General features: G+C 40.6%; 1 protein-coding gene across 1 annotated transcript in view; it reads left to right on the top strand.

Moving 5' to 3' along the window:
* Nucleotides 1-22,383, top strand: part of tmem131 (transmembrane protein 131) — a 194,419-nt gene extending 172,036 nt beyond the window's left edge. The window contains exons 32-41 of the mRNA XM_073044097.1: nt 5,903-6,072; nt 6,539-6,684; nt 6,764-6,882; nt 6,980-7,135; nt 7,478-7,637; nt 9,495-9,613; nt 9,709-9,814; nt 10,311-10,420; nt 19,083-19,246; nt 21,171-22,383. Of these exons, the coding sequence (XP_072900198.1) occupies nt 5,903-6,072; nt 6,539-6,684; nt 6,764-6,882; nt 6,980-7,135; nt 7,478-7,637; nt 9,495-9,613; nt 9,709-9,814; nt 10,311-10,420; nt 19,083-19,246; nt 21,171-21,461 (1,541 nt within the window). The 3' untranslated portion in view covers nt 21,462-22,383. The remainder of the gene's footprint in view (nt 1-5,902; nt 6,073-6,538; nt 6,685-6,763; nt 6,883-6,979; nt 7,136-7,477; nt 7,638-9,494; nt 9,614-9,708; nt 9,815-10,310; nt 10,421-19,082; nt 19,247-21,170) is intronic.
* The last annotated feature ends 216 nt before the right edge of the window (nt 22,384-22,599 follow it).

Below are 22,599 nucleotides of genomic sequence, written 5' to 3'. Positions count from 1 at the left end.
CATGGCTGATCATACACAATCAGTACCCCGTTCCTGCCCTCTCCCCATATCCCTTGACCCCACTATCTATAAGAGCTCTATCTAACTCTCTCTTGAATGCATCCAGAGACTTGGCCTCCACTGCCTTCTGGGGCAGAGCATTCCACATATCCACCACTCTCTGGGTGAAAAAGTTTTTCTGCATCTCAGTTCTAAATGGCCTACCCGTTATTCTAAAACTGTGGCCTCTAGTTCTGGGCTCACCCATCAGCCTCCTGCCTCCAGCATGTCCAATCCCTTAATAATCTTATATGTTTCAATCAGATCCCCTCTCATCCTTCTAAATTCCAGTGTATACAAGCCCAGTCGCTCCAATCTTTCAACATATGACAGTCCCGCCATTCCAGGAATTAACCTTGTGAACCTACACTGCACTCCCTCAATAACAAGAATGTCCTTCCTCAAATTTGGAGACCAAAACTGCACGCAGTACTCCAGGTGGGGTCTCAGCAGGGCCCTGTACAGCTGCAGAAGGACCTCTTTACTCCTATACTCAATTCCTCTTGTTATAAAGGCCAGCATGCCATTAGCTTTCTTCACTGCCTGCTGTACCTGCATGCTTGCTTTCATTGACTGATGTACAAGAACACCTAGATCTCGTTGTACTTCCCCTTTTCCTAACTTGACTCCATTTAGATAGTAATCTGCCTTCCTGTTCTTGCCACCAAAGTGGATAACCTCACATTTATCCACATTAAACTGCATCTGCCATACATTTGCCCACTCACGCAACCTGTCCAAGTCACCCTGCATTCTCATAACATCCTCCTGACATTTCACACTGCCACCCAGCTTTGTGTCATCAGCAAATTTGCTAATGTTACCTTTAATCCCTTCATCCAAATCATTAATGTATATTGTAAACAGCTGCGGTCCCAGCACCGAACCTTGCAGTACCCCACTGGTCACAGCCTGCCATTCTGAAAGGGACCCGTTAATTGCTACTCTTTGTTTCCTGTCAACCAGCCAATTTTCAATCCATGTCAGTACTCTGCCCCCAATACCATGTGCCCTAATTTTGCCCACTAATCTCCTATATGGGACTTTATCAAAAGCTTTCTGGAAGTCCAGGTACACTACATCCACTGGCTCTCCCTTGTGCATTTTCATAGTTACATCCTCAAAAAACTCCATAAGATTAGTCAAGCATGATTTTCCCTTTATAAGTCCATGCTGACTCAGACTGATCCTTCTACTGCTATCCAAATGTGTCATAATTTCCTCTTTTATAATTGACTCCAGCATCTTTCCCACCACTGACGTCAGGCTAACTGGTCTATAATTCTCTGTTTTCTCCCTTCCTCCTTTCTTGAAAAGTGGGACAACATTAGCCACCCTCCAATCAGCAGGAACTGTTCCTGAATCTATAGAACATTGGAAAATGATTACCATTGCGTCCACGATTTCTTGAGCCACCTCTTTAAGTACTCTGGGATGCAGACCATAAGGTCCCGGGGACTTATCAGCCTTCAGACTCAACAGTCTATCCAACACCGTTTCTTGCCTAATATAAATTTCCTTCAGTTCATCCTTTACCCTAGTTCCTTTGGCCACTATTACATCTGGATGTTTGGATGTTCCTTTGCAAATTTCTGACACTGAATTTTGTGCTGAGGATGCAGGAAAGGTTTTCTTCTGATGACTCTTCCATGAAGGTCATATTTGTGCTGGTGTCACTGCACAGTAGAACAGTGCACCACCACTCCAGAGTCTGCTAAATCTTCCTGAAGGTCTTTTGCAGTCAAACGGGGGTTTTGATTTGCCTTTCTAGCAATCCTACTAGCAGTTCTCTCGGAAAATTTTCTTGCTCTTCCAGACCTCAACTTGACCTCCACCGTTCCTGTTAACTGCCATTTCTTAATTACATTACGAAATGAGGAAACGGCTACCTGAAAATGCTTTGCTATCTTCTTATAGCCTTCTCCTGCTTTGTGGGCATCATTTATTTAATTTTCAGAGTGCTAGGCAGCTGCTTAGAGGAGCTCATGGCTGCTGATTGTTGGGACAAGGTTTGATGAGTCGGGGTATTTATAAAGCTTTGAAATTTGCATCATCTGGCTTTTCCTAACAATGACTGTGAACAAACCATGGTAAAAGTTATCTGAGAGCTCAAATCTCTTGTGGTGCCCAAACTTTTGCATGGTGCTCCTTTCCTTCACTCTAAAATTGTGCAAAACAAAAATAATACACTAATCTTGCTTAAACTGTTGAAAAGAATGTTTCATCTTTAACTTTGACTTTTGCAGATCAGTTCATCTTCTGCTCACTCAACTATTCACAGTAACTGAAATTTTGACCAAGGTGCCCAAACTTCTGCATGCCACTGTAGATGTGGCAGAGATGAAGGAACTGAGAAAAAGAAATAGCATTTTTACAGAAGACGGGGTGGGAAGAGTCAAGATAGCCGTGGGAATCGTTAGGTTTTTAAAAGATATCAGCCGGCAGTTTGTCTCCACAGATGGAGGCAGAGATCAAAAAAGGGCAGGGAGTTGTCAGAAATGAACCAAGTGAATTTAAGGGCAGGGTTAGATGCAAAGTTAATGAAATCGACTAGCTCAACATGAGCGCATGTAGCAGCACCAATGCAGTTGTCAGCGGAGGAAGAGTTGAGCATTACTAGGGAAGGCTTGGAACGTGGACTGTTCTCCATAGCCACCAAAAATGCAGGTTTAACTGGGATCCATATGAGTGACATGGCTACCCCTAGAGTCTGGAGAAGTGGAGGAGCTGAAGTACAAATTGTTAAGGGCAAGGATTAGTTTTGCCAGATGGAGGAGGGTGGTGGTGGAGGGGAACTGGCTGGTTCTTTTATTGAGAAAGAAGCAGAGAGCTTTAAGGCCTCCTGATAGGGGATAGAAGTGTATAGGGACTGGATATCCATGGTGAAAATGAGGTGGTCAAGGCCAGGGAATTGAAAGTTAGTGAGGAGATCAAGAGCATGAAGTTTCACAGATATAGCTGGGAAGGGACTGAACCAAGGGGAGATGGAATGTTGAGGTATGAGGGCACATCCAGTGGGGCAGGAGCAGGCAGAGATAATGGGTCTACCTGGACAGTCAGATTTTGTAGATGGTGGGGTAGGTGGTGAGGTCAATAGGAAAGGGAACAAATGGGAGGACCAGAGGAAGATCAAAAGATGTGTGGGAGGAGTGACAGAGGGAGAAAGGACAAAAGGGGCTATCTTAAATTGGAAAATTGAATATCCATACCATTGGGTTTGTAGACAAGAAGGTGGTATTCCTCTAGTTTGGGCTTCATCCTGGTAGCAGAGAAGACCAAGTATGGCTGGTCAGTGTAGGAATGGAAGGTGAGTTGAACTGGTCTGTAACTGGGAGCTCGGGAAGGCCATTGTTGACTGAGCATAGGTGCTCTGCAAAACGGTTATACAGTCTGTACTTAGCCTCGTTGCCTCATCAGGAGCACCAAATGCAGTAGGCAAAGTTGAAAGAGATGCATGTGAACTTTTGCCTCACCTGGAAGGGCTGTTTAAGTATCTGAATTATGGTGGTGAGTGGGAAGCTGTAAGGGCAAGTGCTACATCTACTGTGTTGGCAGGCTTAAGTGCCAGGGGTCAAGGATGGATAGATATAGAGGGATGAGTGGGCCAGAGAGTCAGGGGAAGTGCTCCCTGCCTATGACAGATAGGGGTACGGAGGAGATATGGCTGGTGTTGAGATTGTGCAGCTGGTGGAAATGAGTAAACATAATAAGTTGGATGTAGAGGCTCATGTGGTGACAGGTGAGTAGGAGGGAAACTATCTCTGTACTGTCCAGGAGGAAGGCAGAGTGACAACAGAAGTATGAAAAACAAAGGAGGTGCAGGATTGGGCTCCTTCAACCACTGTAGAAGTGAAGCCACACTTTCTGAAAATGGATTGCCTTTCAGATGTCCTGGAACAGAAATCCTCATCATGAGTACACATATGGCTGAGATAGAGAATCTGGGAGAAAGAAATGGCATCCTTAGGAAAGACAGGGTGGGAAGAGATGTAGTTTGTGTCACTGTGGGAGTCTAGTAAATATTAGTGGACTGTTTGTCCCCTGAGAACTAGAAAAAGGAGAGAAGTATCAGAAATGAACACATGAATTTAAGAGCAGGGTGCAAGCTGGCGGCCAAGTGATAAAATTGAGTTCTGCATGGGTGCAAGAATCTGCACCAATGCATTCATCAGTGTAACGGAGAAAGAGATGGAGTGCTACCAGAGAAAGTTCGGAACAGGAATTGTTCCATATCCAACACATAAATGCTAGAGGAACTCAGCAGGTCAGGCAGCATCTATGGAAAAGAGTCCTGATGAAGGGTCTCTGCCCAAAATGTCAACTGCAAACTTTTCCATAGATGCTGCCTGGCCTGCTGAGTTCCTCCAACATTGTGTGTGTGTTACTTTGGATTTCCAGCATCTGCAGATTTTCTCGTGTTTGTGACTGTTCCACATAACCAATGCATAGCTAGGGCTCACATGGGTCCCCATGACTATACCTTTGTTTGGTGGAAAGAGAGGAGTCAAAAGAGAGTTTTGGTCAGGGCAAAAGAAAGTTCAGCAAGGTGGAAGGGAACTGGTTCGATATTTATTGTAGAAAGAAGCACGAGGGCTTTAAGGCCTTCCTGACGGGGAATGGAAGACTGCCAGCATGGGTTTGTGCATGGAAAATTCTCAAAAATTTGCGTTTTGTTTTTGAAGAGGTTTGTTGAGGGCACGGTCGTAGACTTTCTTTACATGGGCTTCTGCAAGGCCTTTGACAGAGCCCCACATGATTGGCTGGTCTACAAGGTGAGAATATGTGATCTCGAGTGAGTTAGTCTTTTGGATGCCAAATTGGCTCAATGGACGTGATAAAGTGGTGATATTAAAAGGTTACTTCACAGATGGGAGGCCTGTGAACAGAAATATGCCAGATCTGTTGATTGTCATCTTTCTAACGATCTTGATGAGATTTTAAGTAGCATCAATACTCAGTTGTGAATGATTCCAAAGTTGGTGATACGTTGCACGGTAAAGAAGTTTGAGACCATAATACCTGGAATGGAATTAGGCTATTTGGCCCATGGAGTCTGTTCCACCATCCATCATGACTGATTTATTATCCTTCTCGACACCATTATTGTACCTTCTCCGCATGACTATCAAGTACCTATCAACCACTGCTTTAAATAACCCAATGGCAATAAATTCTACAGATTCATTACCCTTTGGCTAAAGAAATTCATCCTCATCTCTTATAAATGAACAAAACAAATAACATTTTACTAACGAATGTCCTACCAACAACTAGTTATTAACCTCCTAATGCTTATATTCTTGAATCCATCTTTATTAGTGAGCTGGGAAGGAGTTTGAGGTGAATGACCTCTTGGCTTTTTTGTTTTAAATAGCTAATGCAAATATTTGGATTTCCCCATTCATATAGTTTTAAGTTTGGTTTCTCTATAGAACTTTAAGTCCCAAGTTGAGAGCAGTTTCAAGGATACCAAAATTTTCATTTTATTTATTTTGGAAATGAAGATCTGCCACCTGTCTAGTGCCACTCACATCACGCTTGCCTAGGATGGTTAGTCTATTCTGTGAAAACTGCTGTAGGAAAGGCATCAGATATTTGAACTGTGTAGTGATGTACTTTGTCTTGGTCTATTTTTCTCACCCCCAACCACATACTCCAGAAATACAGCCCTACTTTTCTGACATTAGCTCACAACAAGATGTTGGATCTTACTGCAGCAATAAAGTGCTTTATGGTGACACAGACTACATACCCAAACATTTTGTCCAAGCATGTTTTGTCATTAGTCCAAACCAATACATAAAGGCTTAAACCTTTGAAATTTCCACTGAAGTTGTAAACTATTTCTTACCGTGATTTACAGGGAAAGTAAAATTACAGCGCAAAACTAAAGCACAGAAAAAACGTGAAGAGAAAGACAAACGGGTAAAAGGAAAACCACTGGAGGATGAATTAAAAGATGCAGATAATGAAGACAGCTCATCCACTACCACTGAAACATCCAATCCAGACGTTGAATCACCCCTCAAAGAGGTTGGTTGTCTTTCATTTCAATAAAAGACCATGATTTCTCAGTGTACTTAAAACTTGATTTTCCCAGTCTTTGAAGTTCTGTATATAGTGGAAGGATACTGCACCCAAAGGACTGTGTGGAGGCTGAGTTTTGAGTATATTCACTACTGATTATGGGTTAGTGCAAGAAAGTAGTCCTGAGGTAAATGGGTATTAGAGATGGAATTAGGGTGACTATCCACCACTCTTTATGATAAGATGAAAGATGATGCCCTCAACCCTTTTGTAAACAATTAAGCATTTTCAACTGCCAACGATTTCAGCTGACTTTGAGGGACGTGATGCTAGTGTCTAGGACATAGTGATAAGATGAAAATCCATGTAGAATTACTGGCTGAATAACTGGATGTATGTTGAGGGTGGAATAAATGATTTGTGACCAAAAATTCCAGGTAGAAGTTGGCTAACTTTTTTTTCTTGTATGTAGTCTCCAGATTCAGATAAGAAAAAAGGGAAAACAATGTCATCTGTCAAAGAGAAAGATGATGCAGATGTATTTCAGATGTTGAAGTATAAAGGAAAGAAATCCCTAGGAAATATCAAAAAGGAAACCCAGAATGACATTAAGTCAAGGTAAAGCCCATCTGTCATCTAAATATTTAGAGAAGATATATATTTTCTTAAATGCTGATTGATGCTTTCTTGTGTTTAGCTCACTAGAATTGCCATATACTACTCCATTAGAGAACAAACAGCGCAAAACCTTTCCAACCAAAATGCCATCAACAACATTGACAAGTTGCCCCAAGCTAAGGAACATGCCAAAAAGAGGTAAGTATTTTATTTCTGTTAAATTATAAATGCATTTTAAGAAGTTGTGCTTTATAATGTCCAAAACTAATGATTATCAAAATCTGTTTATCTCTAGTGCCTGGTAAACTAGTAGATGGGAGACCATCACCACTAGTCAAGTTTATGTCAAGTGGTTCTGGCCAAGAAATGGGGAACAGCAGCAGTTCAGAGGGAGAGAAAGACTCCCCACCTCCCGAATGGGACATTGTACCTGTTCCCAAGTCTAGTAGCAGTAAGTTGATCATTACGGATGTATATTTTTTTTCACTTGCGCAGCATTTTGCATTTAATTCATCAAAATACTATTTGACCTCTATTTTCAAGTTTCAACATGTAGTGATTTTGAAAGCATCCCACAGGAAAGGGTGTTGTTATGTGTTAACCATGGAGCGTGTAATTTGTTTGCAAGCAAGAGACTTGTTCCTGTTTGTACTCTGCAGACTCCTTTTGAATTGGAAACTTACTACAGTATAGTAGACAGAATTTAAAAGTCAAGCTTCGAAACAAAGGTTGGATTGTGGATTATTAATGCATAAGATGTTTTAAATTTATGGACTTGCTTTTTTTTTTCTAGGTTCAGACAGTCTTCAGCAGCTCTCGATCCAGACCCTTAATGCCGATGTTTTCCTGAAGAGACAAAGTTCACCTATGCCTGGACCTCCATCTCCTCCACCTGTGTCATCACACAATTTAATTTTCCGTGCTCCCAGTTATAGCAGCATTGTCAACAATAGGTATAGAGTTCACTGTCCATAACGTGTTTGTTTTCTTTCTCTGTATGCCAAAGTTTAGATTTGCAAAAGAAGAATTTATATTTGACAGAATAGATATTCTATATGACTAAAGAATTTTCTAGTGAATATATCAGTTCTTGGATTTCTGTTCCATTTTGCTTTATTTATTTGAAATAATTTCATGTATTGCATCATCTATCCCTGCCGTTCTTACCTCCATTTGTTTTATCATTGTTATTCCTAGTAAGTGGTGTGCTTTAGTCATTTGTGCCTGTGTATTGCTGAGTAAGATTCGTATGTTAATATTTTTGTTTAAATTTCTATTTACCATCCTTGGTTTTCAATTTCCTTGGGCATGCCTAGTCAACTTTACAAATAGTTCTTTCACAATCTTCTCAAACATGGAGTACCACACAAGAAATAATAGAATTGTATATCATTAGACCCGAAAAAGGTCCTTTTAACCCTCTGGCGGTAGGGTTAAATATTTCGATAGATGCCTGTTGGAAATTAATCCATTTCTTGCATGTTTGTAAACTGGGATTGTAATTTGTTGAACTAGCAGAAATAAGGATTTAAATTTTTCAAAATCCAGTTCTTAAAAGTATTGAATGCTAGTACGCTTTCAGCTGGAGGAGGACATTAACTGTAGAACAGAGCTGGTGTATTCCTCTATTTATTTAAATTGACTATTACTTGCTTTTTATTATTTTGTTCTCTCCATCACTTTCCCAACAGCTCATTTATGCTGTTTTGCTGATGGCATATTTTATTCTTCAGTCACCAACTAATCCCATCTGTAGCTAAGCATAACCGATTAAAGAAAGGTTTATAAACATGCACATGGATTTCTTAGTTGCTTGGTTAATATTAATTCATTTTCTTTGCTCTGTGATCTCCTGAAAGCCAGGCAAATCAGACCCCTTGATACTTTGTCCAAGTATCTTTCTTTGTATTATCAATCTTGGTTGTCAATAGGTTGTTCCATCTTTCATGGCCAACTTAACACAAGATCAAATTTTCAAACTTTACATATTGTAATCTGGAATACTAAACTGTACAGACTATAGCATATCAAGGGATGTTGGCATTTAGGGTCAGGACAGATACTGCTTGATCTGCCGAGTGCCTCACATTTATTTTGCTCCAGATTCCAGTATCTGCAGTCTCTTGTGTCTCCACTGTACTCTCTAGGGTTTGATTGGTAATTGTTTGGGCATGGTTAAACCCCTCTGCCTAGACCAGGGATTCCCAACCTTTTTTTTTTTGTGCCATGGACCCGTACCATTAACCATGGGTCCAGTGACCCCAGATTAGGAACCCCTGGCCTAGACTCCAAAGCAGAAAGATGCTCATTGTTCGTGAATCTGATTGTTCAACTTGTATCAAAAGTGTTCATCTATCAAGAGCACAGCTCAGCCTGGCAGTAGTTAAGCAACTTCCTTTCCTCCCCAACCCGCCAGTCATGAATGACCAGAAATCACCTAAATCCATGTCAAATTATTGATAAGTAGTTTCTACTATAATCAAACTATTCAAAGTTCTTAAAAAAATATAGCTCATGTTCCCTTTTAAGTACTTGTATTATTTTTGGTCTAGTAATAGAAGGTGATCTTGAAATTCTCAGATTGAGAGCTATTAAATGTGCTGGGCATGTTAGAAGCATCCTTTTCAATTGGAGAAATGTGAAGCTGGTTAAATATTTCACACATTTATTCACATAAATGCAAATATATGCATGTATTCTATATATGTTTATGAACTGATTGCAACTGATTTTACAGCTATACAATTCTCTGTATTTTCCAATATCTTAACTTTCTGAGTATATTTTTCTTTCCTATATTCCTCTTGCAGTGATTGTAGTAAACCAACAAGTAGTGGCAAATCCAAAATCACAAAAACACCCTCTCTCCCTGGGAAAAATGGCAACCCCACTTTTGCTGCTGTGGCTGCAGGTTACGACAAGAGTCCAGGTATTAACCTCTACCTACATTAACAATTCATTGTAAGAATGCTCAAACTCCGCATTAAATGCTCAGTTCACAATTTTTAAAAAATATATTTGCAGGGAGCACTGGTCCACTGAAAGCACCCTTGAACAAAACAGAAGCCTGTGGCAACATTCCTTATTGTCCGGGTGTTGCTTCTTTTGACAGTGATGAGTCAGATACCAGGTAATGGATGTGATTCATCTAATTAAGTTTGGCATTGAACTGGAAAACTATTCTTTTCTATTTTGTACCTCCCTTTCTTTCAATTACAGCACTAAATGACAGCCTAAAATTAAAGTCTACTTTTTGTAATATTATGTAAAGCAAAATTTCATAAACGTAATTTCTAAGCACATTGTTAAATTCTTTATTTAGAGATGCAACACAGTAACAGCCTGCAGAGCCCAATTATACCCATATGACCAATTAACTTACAAACCCATATCTCTTTGGAATGTGGGAGGAAACCAGGGCACCCAGAGGAAACTCATGCGGTCATGGGGAGAATGTACAGAGTGCTTGTGGGCAGTGGTGGAAGGTGGTGCTGTTATAACGTTACGCTAACTGCTATGCTCCCATGCCACCCTTCTCTTTAAAACTAAAGGTGGTCATTAGTACTTATCAGGTCCTCAAAGTGTGGTGCAAAAGGAGTGTTTAGCATTTCTTCTTTGCCTTTCAGCTCCAGTTTGCTGAGTCCATGCAGTATTAATGCCAACACCACTTCTGAGTTTGCTCCTCCCAACTCATTTTCAGCTTTTGGACCAAGTAATTCTTTCAATCTTACTGGAGGTAATGTTGATAAACTAAACGAGTAACTTGTTTGTTAGAACTTCCTTAGTAGTCTATGCAGTATCTTCTGATGTGTTTTTCCTTTGAGCACATAAACATCTGGGACTTCTTACAAATTTTTCTAAGACGTAGTAGGATGCCTTGCCTTGCTACTTCACTAGCAGTGCTATGGGACATCAAAACATCAAGTATTTCACCTTGCAGTGGTTCAGTGTGTGGTTGATTATTACTGTAACGTTATAGACCACATAAGCAGATACTAATGTAAAGCAGCTTGAATTCTTCCCTGGAAAAAGGTCACTGTTTAGTATGAAAACAGCTTTGAAACCTTGGTTCAAAGTTAGCTGTCAGAATTCATGTGGGTGATAAGACAACTAAAATTTGGGGTAGTTACTTTTCACAAAACATGATCCCCTGCTGGCAAGATCAGGTGCTTTACCTTGATTTTTATTTTCTCCTAACCCATGTTGCCATTCTTAGCACAGAAGGGACATTTGAAACAGCCATTTCCTTCTATGTAAATTTGAGCTACCTTGCCTTAAACTTCTGTTGAAGAGAATCCATCCACTTTGCACTTCTTTCCTTGCCCGCAGCCATCATCACCTCCTTCACCCGTCCACAGAAATTACGTGCTCTTGATAGTCTTAGAGCCAGAGCTCTACAGCACAGAAACAGGCCCCTCGACTCACCTAGTGTCTGCTATTCTGCCTAGTCCCATTAACCCAAACCTGGGCCATAGCCCTCCATATACACATGTATTTACCCAAACTTATCAAAATGTTGCAATCAAATCAGCATTCACTACTTCCCGCTGACAGCTGATTCCACATCTTTGTGAAGAAGTTCCCCTTAAATATTTCATCTTTCACCCTTAACGCATGATCTCTATCTAGTTCTAATCTCCCCCAACCTCAGTGGGGGCGGTGGGGGGGGAGCTGCTTGCACTTACCCTATCTGTACCCTTCAGGATGTTACTGTTGTTTAAGTGTCTTTGGCCAATAACTATCCCTCCCCAAATACCAGGATCCCAATTATCTTATCAAATGCTTTTTGAAAATGTATTTTTTAAAATCCAATGGTTCCCCCATACCCATCTTGATGGTCACAATCTCAAAATATTCTTAGATATTCAGACAACCATTATGAAATTGAGGGGATTCTCAAAGATAAATTAATTCATCTGCTGTCTCTCTGCTGCAGATTATGGTCCATCAGCCTTGAGCAATTTGTCATCTTAGTTGTTGTTACCATTGGAGCCCTTTGAGCTCTAATTTCAACATTCATTCATATGTCATTAGAAACTGGCACAGTTGCAGGTCAACTTAACCTTTTACCTGGTCTGATTGATAAAAATGCTGAACTGAAAGCATTGTTGAGCTCTTGCCAGATTCTTACCAATGCATTTTCAGGGTATGTGGTTCCTGATTTAATGTGTAGCCGAGATCATGACCACTCTACTTTTCAGAGTAAGAACGGTTCAGATAAGGTGACTGGATATTAAGTGAATAAGATAAAAGGGTATCTGCATATTATTAGGAAGCTATAGAGAACATAAATTGCCATTAAATTCAAATCAAATTTATCGTCGTTCCACCATACCCATGTTTACCACCAAATGAAACAATGTTCCTCTGGACCAAGGTGCACAACACAGTACATATAACTCAAACACACAACACAAAGTAATATTTCCATGAATAAATCTATCCCTCAATGTCACAAAAACAAAGGAGCTGGCTGTGGACATCAGGAGAAATGGAGACAGGCTAGCCCCTATTGATATCAATGGATTTGGGGTTGAGAGGGGGAACAGCTTTTTAGTTCCTCAGCATAAATATCACTGAGGATCTCACGTGGTCTATACATACCAGCTGTGTTGGTGAAAAGGCACAGCAGTGTCTCTTTCACCTCAGATGATTGAAGAAGTTTGGTATGGGCTCCTGAATGCAAGAACTTTCTACAGCGGCAATTAAGAACATCCTGACTGGCTGCATCACTGCCTGGTCAGGACTCTGCAGAGAGTGGTGCGGACAGCCCAGGCAATCTGTAGATATGAACGTCCCACTATTCAGGACATTTACAAAGACAGGTGTATAAAAATCAAAAAGGGCCACTTTTCTACATAATTGTATAAGGGCTAAGAGTGTTGTAAAAACAAGCCTGAAGGCTTTGTGTGTCAATGCGAGGAGCATTCGTAACAAGGTGGATGAATTGAATGTGCAGATAGTTATTAATGAATATGATATAGTTGGGATCACAGAGACATGGCTCCAGGGTGACCAAGGATGGGAGCTCAACATACAGGGATATTCAATATTCAAGAGGGATAGACAGGAAAGAAAAGGAGGTGGGGTAGCATTGCTGGTTAGAGAGGAGATAAACGCAATAGAAAGGAATGACATTAGCCTGGAGGATGTGGAATCGATATGGTTAGAGCTGCATAATACTAAGGGGCAGAAAACACTGGTGGGAGTTGTGTACAGGCCACCTAACAGTAGTAGTGAGGTTGGGGATGGCATTAAACAGGAAATTAGAAATGCGTGCAATAAAGGAACAGTAGTTATAATCGGTGACTTCAATCTACATGTAGATTGGGTGAACCAAATTGGTAAGGGTGCTGAGGAAGAGGATTTCTTGGAATGTATGCGGGATGGTTTTCTGAACCAACATGTTGAGGAACCAACTAGAGAGCAGGCTATTCTAGATTGGGTATTGAGCAATGAGGAAGGGTTAGTTAGCAATCTGGTCGTGCGCGGCCCCTTGGGTAAGAGTGACCATAATATGGTGGAATTCTTTATTAAGATGCAGAGTGACATAGTTAATTCAGAAACAAAGGTTCTGAACTTAAAAAAGGGTAACTTTGAAGGTATAAGTCGTGAATTAGCTAAGATAGACTGGCAAACGATACTTAAAGGGTTGACGGTGGACATGCAATGGCAAGCATTTAAAGATTGCATGGATGAACTACAATAGTTGTTCATCCCAGTTCGGCAAAAGAATAAACCAGGCAAGGTAGTGCACCCGTGGCTGACAAGGGAAATTAGGGATAGTATCAAGTCCAAAGAAGAAACATACAAATTAGCCAGAAAAAGCGGCACACCTGAGGACTGGGAGAAATTCAGAGTCCAGCAGAGGAGGACAAAGGGCTTAATTAGGAAAGGGAAAAAAGATTATGAGAGAAAGCTGGCAGTGAACATAAAAACTGACTGTAAAAGCTTTTATGGATATGTGAAAAGAAAAAGATTGGTCAAGACAAATGTAGGTCCCTTACTGTCAGAAACAGGTGAATTGATCATGGGGAACAAGGACATGGCAGACCAATTGAATAACTACTTTGGTTCTGTCTTCACTAAGGAGGACATAAATAATCTTCCAGAAATAGTAGGGGACCGAGGGTCTAGTGAAATGGAGGAACTGGGGGAAATACATGTTAGTAGGGAAGTGGTGTTAGGTAAATTGAAGGGATTAAAGGCAGATAAATCCCCAGGGCCAGATGGTCTGCATCCCAGAGTGCTTAAGGAAGTAGCCCAAGAAATAGTGGATGCATTAGTGATAATTTTTCAAAACTCCTTAGATTCTGGATTAGTTCCTGAGGATTGGAGGGTGGCTAATGTAACCCCACTTTTTAAAAAAAGGAGGGAAAGAAAACGGGGAATTATAGACTGGTTAGCCTGACATCGGTGGTGGGGAAAATGCTAGAATCGGTTATTAAAGATGTGATAACAGCACATTTGGAAAGTGGTGAAATCATCGGACAAAGTCAGCATGGATTTGTGAAAGGAAAATCATGTCTGACGAATCTTATAGAATTTTTTGAAGATATAACTAGTAGAGTGGATAGGGGAGAACCAGTGGATGTGGTATATTTGGATTTTCAAAAGGCTTTTGACAAGGTCCTACACAGGAGATTAGTGTGCAAACTTAAAGCACACAGTATTGGGGGTATGGTATTGATGTGGATAGAGAATTGGTTGGCAGACAGGAAGCAAAGAGTGGGAGTAAACGGGACCTTTTCAGAATGGCAGGCAGTGACTAGTGGGGTACCACAAGGCTCAGTGCTGGGACCCCAGTTGTTTACATTATATATTAATGATTTAGACGAGGGAATTAAATGCAGCATCTCCAATTTTGCAGATGACATGAAGCTGGGCGGCGGTGTTAGCTGTGAGGGGGATGCTAAGAAGATGCAGGGTGACTTGGATAGGTTCAGTGAGTGGGCAAATTCATGGCAGATGCAATTTAATGTGGATAAATGTGAGGTTATCCACTTTGGTTGCAAGAACAGGAAAACAGATTATTATCTGAATGGTGGCTGATTAGGAAAAGGGGAGGTGCAATGAGACCTGGGTGTCATTGTACACCAGTCATTGAAAGTGGGCATGCAGGTACAGCAGGCGGTGAAAAAGGCAAATGGTACGTTGGCATTCATAGCAAAAGGATTCAAGTATAGGAGCAGGGAGATTCTACTGCAGTTATACAAGGCTTTGGTGAGACCGCACCTAGAGTATTGTGTGCAGTTTTGGTCCCCTAATCTGAGGAAAGACATTCTTGCCATAGAGGGAGTACAAAGAAGGTTCACCAGATTGATTCCTGGGATGGCAGGTCTTTCATATGAAGAAAGACTGGATCGACTAGGCTCATACTGGCTGGAATTTAGAAGATTGAGGGGGGATCTTATTGAAACGTATAAAATTCTAAAGGGATTGGACAGGCTAGATGCAGGAAGATTGTTTCCGATGTTGGGGAAGTCCAGAATGAGGGGTCACAGTTTAAGGATAAAGGGGAAGCCTTTTAGGATCGAGATAAGGAAAAACTTCTTCACACAAAGAGTGGTGAATCTGTGGAATTCTCTGCCACAGGAAACAGTTGAGGCCGGTTCATTGGATATATTTAAGAGGAAGTTAGATATGGCCCTTGTGGCTAAAGGGATCAGAAGGTATGGAGAGAAAGCAGGTACAGGGTTCTGAGTTGGATGATCAGCCATGATCATACTGAATGGCGGTGCAGGCTCAAAGGGCCAAATGGCCTACTCCTGCACCTATTTTCTATGTTTCTAAAAAGAGCCTGAAGGATCATTGGGGACCCGAGTCAACCCAACCACAAACTGTTGCAGTTGCTACCATCCGGGAAACGGTACCACAGCATAAAAGCCAGGACCAACAGACTCCGGGACAGCTTCTTCCAGCAGGCCATCAGACTGCTTAATTTGTGCTGATGCAACTGTATTTTATATTATATTGACTGTCCTGTTGTACATACTATTTATTATAAATTACTATAAGTTGCACATTGCACATTTAGATGAAGGCATAACATAAAGGTTTTTATTCCCCTTGTATATTAAGAATGTAAGTAATAAAGTCAATTCAAATTCAATTCAATTCAAATTAACAAATAGTAAGGTGCATTTATGACATGCGTTTGAAAAGTAAACAGTTTAACACTACTGGTGCTTCATACGTATGAAGCCTGGGTGGTAGCAAGGAGTTCAGTAGACTTGTGGCCTGGTGGAAGTAGTTGTTTCCCATTCTGAGGGTTCTATCTCCTGCCTAATGGTAGGGAGTCAAAGGGAGTGTGGAACAGATGGGAGAGATCATTGAACATATGCAACAGTATCGATAAGTATCACTGTGTGGAAGAGACCCTCTTTTCCATGCCCTTCTCCCCTCCTCCCCAGTGATGACACAGTCATTTGCTGACAGCACCACTGTTGGCTGTATCGAAGGTGGTGATGAATTAGCACAATGGAGGGAGATTGAAAATTGGGCTGAGTGATGCAGTAACAACCTCTCACTCAATATGTCAGTAAAACCAAGGAACTGATTGTATCGAAGAGGGAAACCAGAGGTCCATGAGCCAGTAAACATCAGAGAGGAACTTTAAATTCCTGGGTGTCACAATCTCAGAGGACCTGTCCTGGACCCACCATATAAATGCAAAGTAAGCGTGACAGTACCTCTGCTTCCTCGGGAGTCTCCAGAGGTTTGGCATGTCATCAAAAATCTTGGCAAACTTCTGTAGATGTGTGGTGGAAAGTGAGCTGATTGGTTGCATCACAGCCTTTAAGTGGAAAATCCTACAAAAGGTAGTGTATTCGGCTCTCCCAACCATTGAACACATTGAGATGAAACATTGCCATAGAAAAGCAGCATCCATCATCAAAGATCCTCACTGCTCAGGCCATGCTCTTTTCTCACTGCTGTCGTAAGTTAGAAAGTACATGTGCCTTGGGACTCGCACAGCTAGGTTCAAGATCAGTTACTACCCCTCAACCATCAGATTCTTGAACAAAAGAGGATAACTACACTAATTTTATTTCTTGTATTCCCACTACAGATGATCTCACTTTAAGGATTCTTTATCTTGTTATTTCATGCACTTGTTATTTATTGCTATTAATCTATATTTGCATTTGCAAAGTTTGTTCATTGATCCTATTTAGTTACTGTTCAACAGATTTGTTAAGCATGCCCGCAGGAAAAAGAATCTCAGGGTATATTTGGTGACGTGTGGTTGCACGTACTTTGATAATAAATTTTACATTGAACTTTGCATCCTCGATGATGAATGCTGACAATGAGGATGTTTTTGAACATGAAAGTTTGATAAGAATTGTTTACAAAATCAGTGTCAATGAGGGAAATCCAGATAATAATTAACATTATGCAAAGTAAATACAACCACTAGCAATGTTAGATGGAGATGTCCAAGTTCGCCTGCCATATAGTCTGAGTTATCTATGTTTATTAATAAACGTGAGAAATTCTGCAGATGCTGGAAATCCAAATCGACACACACAAAATGCTGGAGGAACTCAGCAGGTCAGGCAGAATCTTACAGAAAAGAATGAACAGTCAACGTTTTGGGCAAGACCCTTCATCAGGACTGAGAAGAAAGGGGAAAGAGGCCAAAATAAAATGTGGGGGCAGGGGAAGAAGGGCAAGCTAGAAGGTGATTGGTGAAGCCAGGTGGGTAGGAAAGGTAAGGGACTGGAGAAGGAGGGAACTCATGCTGCTTTGGGGAAATAATCTGCCCTTTAAGGCAGCTTAATCCTGCATCCCAAATAGAAGTGTGATTGCAGGTGTATATGTAATACACACCAAATTCTGGAGGACCTCAGCAGGCTAGACAGCATCTATGGAAAATAGTAAACAGTCAACATTTCAGGCCAAGAACCTTCATCAGCATAACAGGGTCCTGATGAAAGGTCTGGACCTGAAACGCTGACTGTTTACTCTTTTCCATAGATGCTTCCAGGCCTGCTGAGGTCAGTTCCTCCAGCATTTTGTGTGTAATTACATTGATTTTTGGCATCTGTAGATTTTCCCTTGTTTGCAAATATATCCATGTTTTGAGCTGGGGAAGCTTTATCTACAATCAATGTGAATCAAGGTACAAAATGTGAATTTCAGGACTCTAGTAAACAACAATAATGTCCTTTTTACTGGTGGTATCATCCAAAATCTTGATGGCGCCACAGAGCCAAACAATTGGGTAGATGATGTTGCAGATTTTTTTTTAAAAGGCTCAATAAAGTATAAATTCTATTATTGAGATTAAGATATTCATTTGAGAAGTATTCTGTATGTTAAATACATTTTGCATTTTTAAAATATTCTGTTCTAAGACTCTTGATCTTTATGAAGGAGATTTGTACTGCAGTGTAAAATGCAGATTATGTTTAGAAATCAGAGAGCCACATGCAAATCCAGTTTCACTTGTCACTGTACCTGTATTGGTTGTTTAGTGCACCAGAAAGGAGAATTAACTGCAGACAGTCTTTATATTGCTGGTGTTTACATGTAAATGTCCATGACTGGTGACCTTGGTTGAGAGATCTCCATATCAGAGTTAAGCATCTTTATGTATACAACTCTATTCTGGCAGTGGTAATTTTACTGTAGTTAGAGTGATAGAACATCTGGAGCAGGGGTGCGGCCCTATTGAGAGCATGTGCCCTATTGGCAATAATCTTTTTTTTTAAATCTTCCACATGCTATATCTCAAGCAGAGATGATCAAAGATTAACGAATGGGTAATAATAATTAATGGACTTTTTAAGGAAAAGAGATGAATTATGTTGCTTATTTACATATATTCATTGTTTTGCTATTAATAAAAGTATAACAGATTGAAATAGAAAACCTATTTAAACATGATTAGATCTTTTAAAAATATTCATGAAAGTGCTAATCTACATACCGTGTTTATCATTATTGTCACGGACTATCCGGTGTACACTTACACACAACAGAAGAAAAATTATATGCAGAGTAAAAGCCAACCTCCACCAGCCCAACTACTTACTATCCAAATACCGATGTGTACACCAGGGTCTGCGAGGATTTCAACACGTATCATCCAACAGCTGGTGCCAAGCTGTGTGAAATATTTAATCTGAAAACATCTCGATGCTTTTGGGTTGTAAAAAAAATTCTCCATTTGGTAGTAAAGATGAACATTATGTTTTTTTAAAAATGGTGTAGAGTATAAAGAATAAGGGAATGGCGGTGCATGCCGCATATCAGCAAAGTTTTTTTTCCCACCCCTGGTCTAAGGGATGCTACTGCTGCTTATATATTTATTATTAACACCCCACAAGTCCCAGTTAAGTAATTGTTTCCATAAGAGATAGTTGATATACATTGTTGTTCTATTTCAGAAGTCTTCAGCTCACACGTACTCTCAAGAGCAACCTTTGTCAATCACGAAGTTGGCCATAATTGGCTTGATTACAGCTCTCCATCTACATCGATTTGGGATGCACCTAATGATGCTTGCAATAGCTGGCCAACCAGTACTGTCTCTCCAACTCACTCAACTCCAGTAAGTAATACCAAACAAGTAGATGTGTTCGGTGTCAGTGCAAGCTCCAGTTTGATTCCACTTATTGATAGTTCATTTACAGAAGGAAAAAGAAGTTTGTGTGGAAGGATATCAAGATTGTTTATAATCATTCTTTACTACATCAATGTAAAGGAAAACAAAATGATTACTCTAGATCCAGTGCAGCATAAAAACATTAAGCATAAAGAACACAATAAAAACACAAGCATAAAATCAATCCAATTAAATACAATCAGCTGTTTTTATATTTTATATAAAATTATATATTTATATTAGTATGTACATAAAGTGACACTTGGTGACATGTATGTAGTGATAGTGGTAGGAAGGGTTAATGGCTGGAGGTGTTGATCAACCTGTTGGCTTGGGGGAAGTAACTTTTGGAGACTAGTGATCCTGGTATGGATACTGTGTAGCCTCTTGCCTAATGGGAGTGGGACAAACTGTCCATGAGCAGCGTGGGTGAGATCCTTCATGATATTGCCAGCCTTTTTCTGGCACCATTCTGTATATATATGTCCTTGATGGCAGACAAACTGGTGCTTGTGATGTGCTAGAATGCAGATTTATATACAAGCTGCTGAAAGGAATTGATATTTGATCTCTTAACAAGTGGAGAAAAAGTGTATTTTGTATTTGTGCATTGGGTTTGAGGTTCAGAGGAAAGGTCATACACTCTGGAATTAAATCGTAATATGGCAAGCATCTGTTGAGCCCAAGCTGTGAGACTCCTGGTCATCTCTTCACAATTTTGTGGCTTTTCTCTATCCTGACCACCAAGACCTTGGGGATACTTTAGGAAAGACATTCCTGCTTTGAAGGCAGTGCAGGGGACATTCACCAGTTTGATTCTGGAGGCATTGGGGTTAGCCTCTTGAGGAGAGAATGAGACACCTGGACTATACTCGCTGGAATTCAGAAGAATGAGAGAGGATTTTGTATAACGTTATTAAAGGGATAGATAGCATAAAAGCAGGAAAGTTGTTTCAGTTGATAAGTGAGACTAGATAGGGGACATGGCCTCAAGATTTGGGGCAGTATATTTAGGACAGAGGTTAGGAGAAACTGTTCTCCCCAGAGAATATTGAATCTGTGGAATTCTCTGCCCAGGGAAGCAGGTTTGAAATGTACAGTGATAGCTGCAACAACAGCCCAGAGGTTGGGTGTCCTGTGGCAGGTGAGATGCATCTTGACCGGTCAGTGCTTTGTCCACCAGTCATAAGGCACAAGCCAGGAGCATGGTGAATAGCCACATGAAAAGTTGAGTATGGTTTGCCTGAGAAGCTCCACACCTTTCTGGTCAAAGTAACCAATGTTAGAGACATCTCATCCAATTGCAATATTCACTTCTTCCTCCACTGCGTTGTGTTCCTCTGCAAGATACAACCTAGAGGTGACAGGGCTTCATTGGCCCCTCTTCAAGCCATGATGTCAACTGCCTTGAATGTCAGTGCCGTCACCACAGGATCGGCATGGCAAGTTGTACAAATCGCCAGTTTGGAAGTAAATTACATATCCTTGTCTGTTACTGTAAAAGCCTGAAATCCACCTACCCAACAGCACGGTTGGTGTACCTTAATTGCATTGACCACCACTTCAAACAAAAAACAAAGGAACCTCCATTTCGGCAATTGCACTGTGATCAGTGAAATGATGTGCTGGTTGTAGTATCACTAGCTTCCTTTATGAAAGGTACAGCACACAGTCAGAAAATTAAGCTTGGAGCCTTAGAAATACCTTGCAGTTTGCTCAGCTGCTTGTGACTGAATAATGTATATTCCAACTTTGTTTTTTATCATGCAGTCTTTCCTAGTTGTGAATTAACAGTTCCTTGCTCTTGTGACAATATCTGGTACCCATAACAATTTAAAATGAACTTTTATTTGTTTCCTTCTCACTTTAGTCGATCCTTTTGGGTAACTCCAACAACAGCCTCTGGTCCACCACTCCCTTCAGCAACCCAATCTGGTCCACCTGTCGAGACAACAGCCTGACTTTCAACACTCCCACAAGCAACAACTCAATGGCAAGCGTTGACCTTATAGGAGGAGAGAACCCAACACCTGGCCTAATAGATGACCTTGGGCGAATGTTTGATCCCTGGAAGAACCTCGATAATATTTGGAGACCCACCCCTGGAAGGCGAAGTTCTGATCCCTGGTCAAATAATTCTAACTTCCCCCATGAGAACTAATGTGCTGATGTCTGCAGCTGTAGGTGATGCACAGAACCTGACTACAAGCACAGTATGACACCCCTTAAAGTGGAATGTTGATGAAGCTGAACCTTGTTGTCCAGAAACTCTTCCCTCAAATTCCTTTGCCCAACTTCAGCATACAATAAAGTGAAGCTACACAAAGAAATTTGTGAGCAGGTGTTCCTGTGCAGGGATCCACTTCTCAGCCATAACTTATCACTATTTTCGCTTCCTGCCACGTGATTATAATTCGTATCCGCTATAAAGAATTCTTCAATCCAAACAGTAATTATGGTTTGAGATTTCTGTTGCAGTTGCAACAGATGGGCTTCGTTCGTTCACATGCTCAAGTTTAAGAAGCAAATCACTGCAATATCTGGTCATCCTGTATGTTCAGTGAAATACATCTTAAATTTATTTTCAGTTTAAAGAATGAAACGTATTCCTTGGTATTACATCCCCAAAAAAGCATTGCAATGTGTTTTTAAGATGATGCAGATAACGGATTTCTCTACCAGTATTAAGTTCCAAGTTCAGCTGTTTTTGTGAGGGCAAGAGTTAATGAACCCTTTGTTTTTAAGATGCAAAGTGGATGTTTTAGAAATGGGAATGTGTTGGTAAGTGATAAGTTATAATTATGTATCCAGCATTTTGACTTTCATTTGTATTTAAAAGGGCAATGGGATCATAAAGATTATGGCAGTGCATTTGGAGACTGAAAACTACATTCGGTTTTTCTGATTTTCCTTTTGTCATCATAATGAGCTTCACAATGTTTGCTGGTCGCTGTTTACTCTGGATGGAGCACGCAGACCCAAAGTTTATGGAAGCAGTGAGATCTCACTTTGTGTTCTTTGATTGAAACACAATTCTCTCTGGGTTGTACTTTTTGAGATAAATAAAGTTTTTCAGAAACTGAGCTTTGTTCCTCATTCATTGGGCCAAAGGTTGCTGTTAGCAGGATTAAAGTTAGACACACCACAAACATAGGAAAATGCAACAGCCCACTGGGTTATTTGGTTATGATAGACAGAAATCTATTTTTAAAAATTGAAATACTTCATTCTTTCAAAAATTATAAAAATAAATCCCACGTTTAGAGGCTGAAGCCCATCAATGAACTCCCTGTGCCACG

This window comes from Hemitrygon akajei, chromosome 4 (assembly GCF_048418815.1).
Source record: "Hemitrygon akajei chromosome 4, sHemAka1.3, whole genome shotgun sequence".
In the NCBI taxonomy this organism is placed as follows: domain Eukaryota; kingdom Metazoa; phylum Chordata; class Chondrichthyes; order Myliobatiformes; family Dasyatidae; genus Hemitrygon; species Hemitrygon akajei.
The sequence above is the reverse complement of the archived record's forward strand: the minus strand, read 5'-3'. Positions and strand labels throughout refer to the sequence as shown.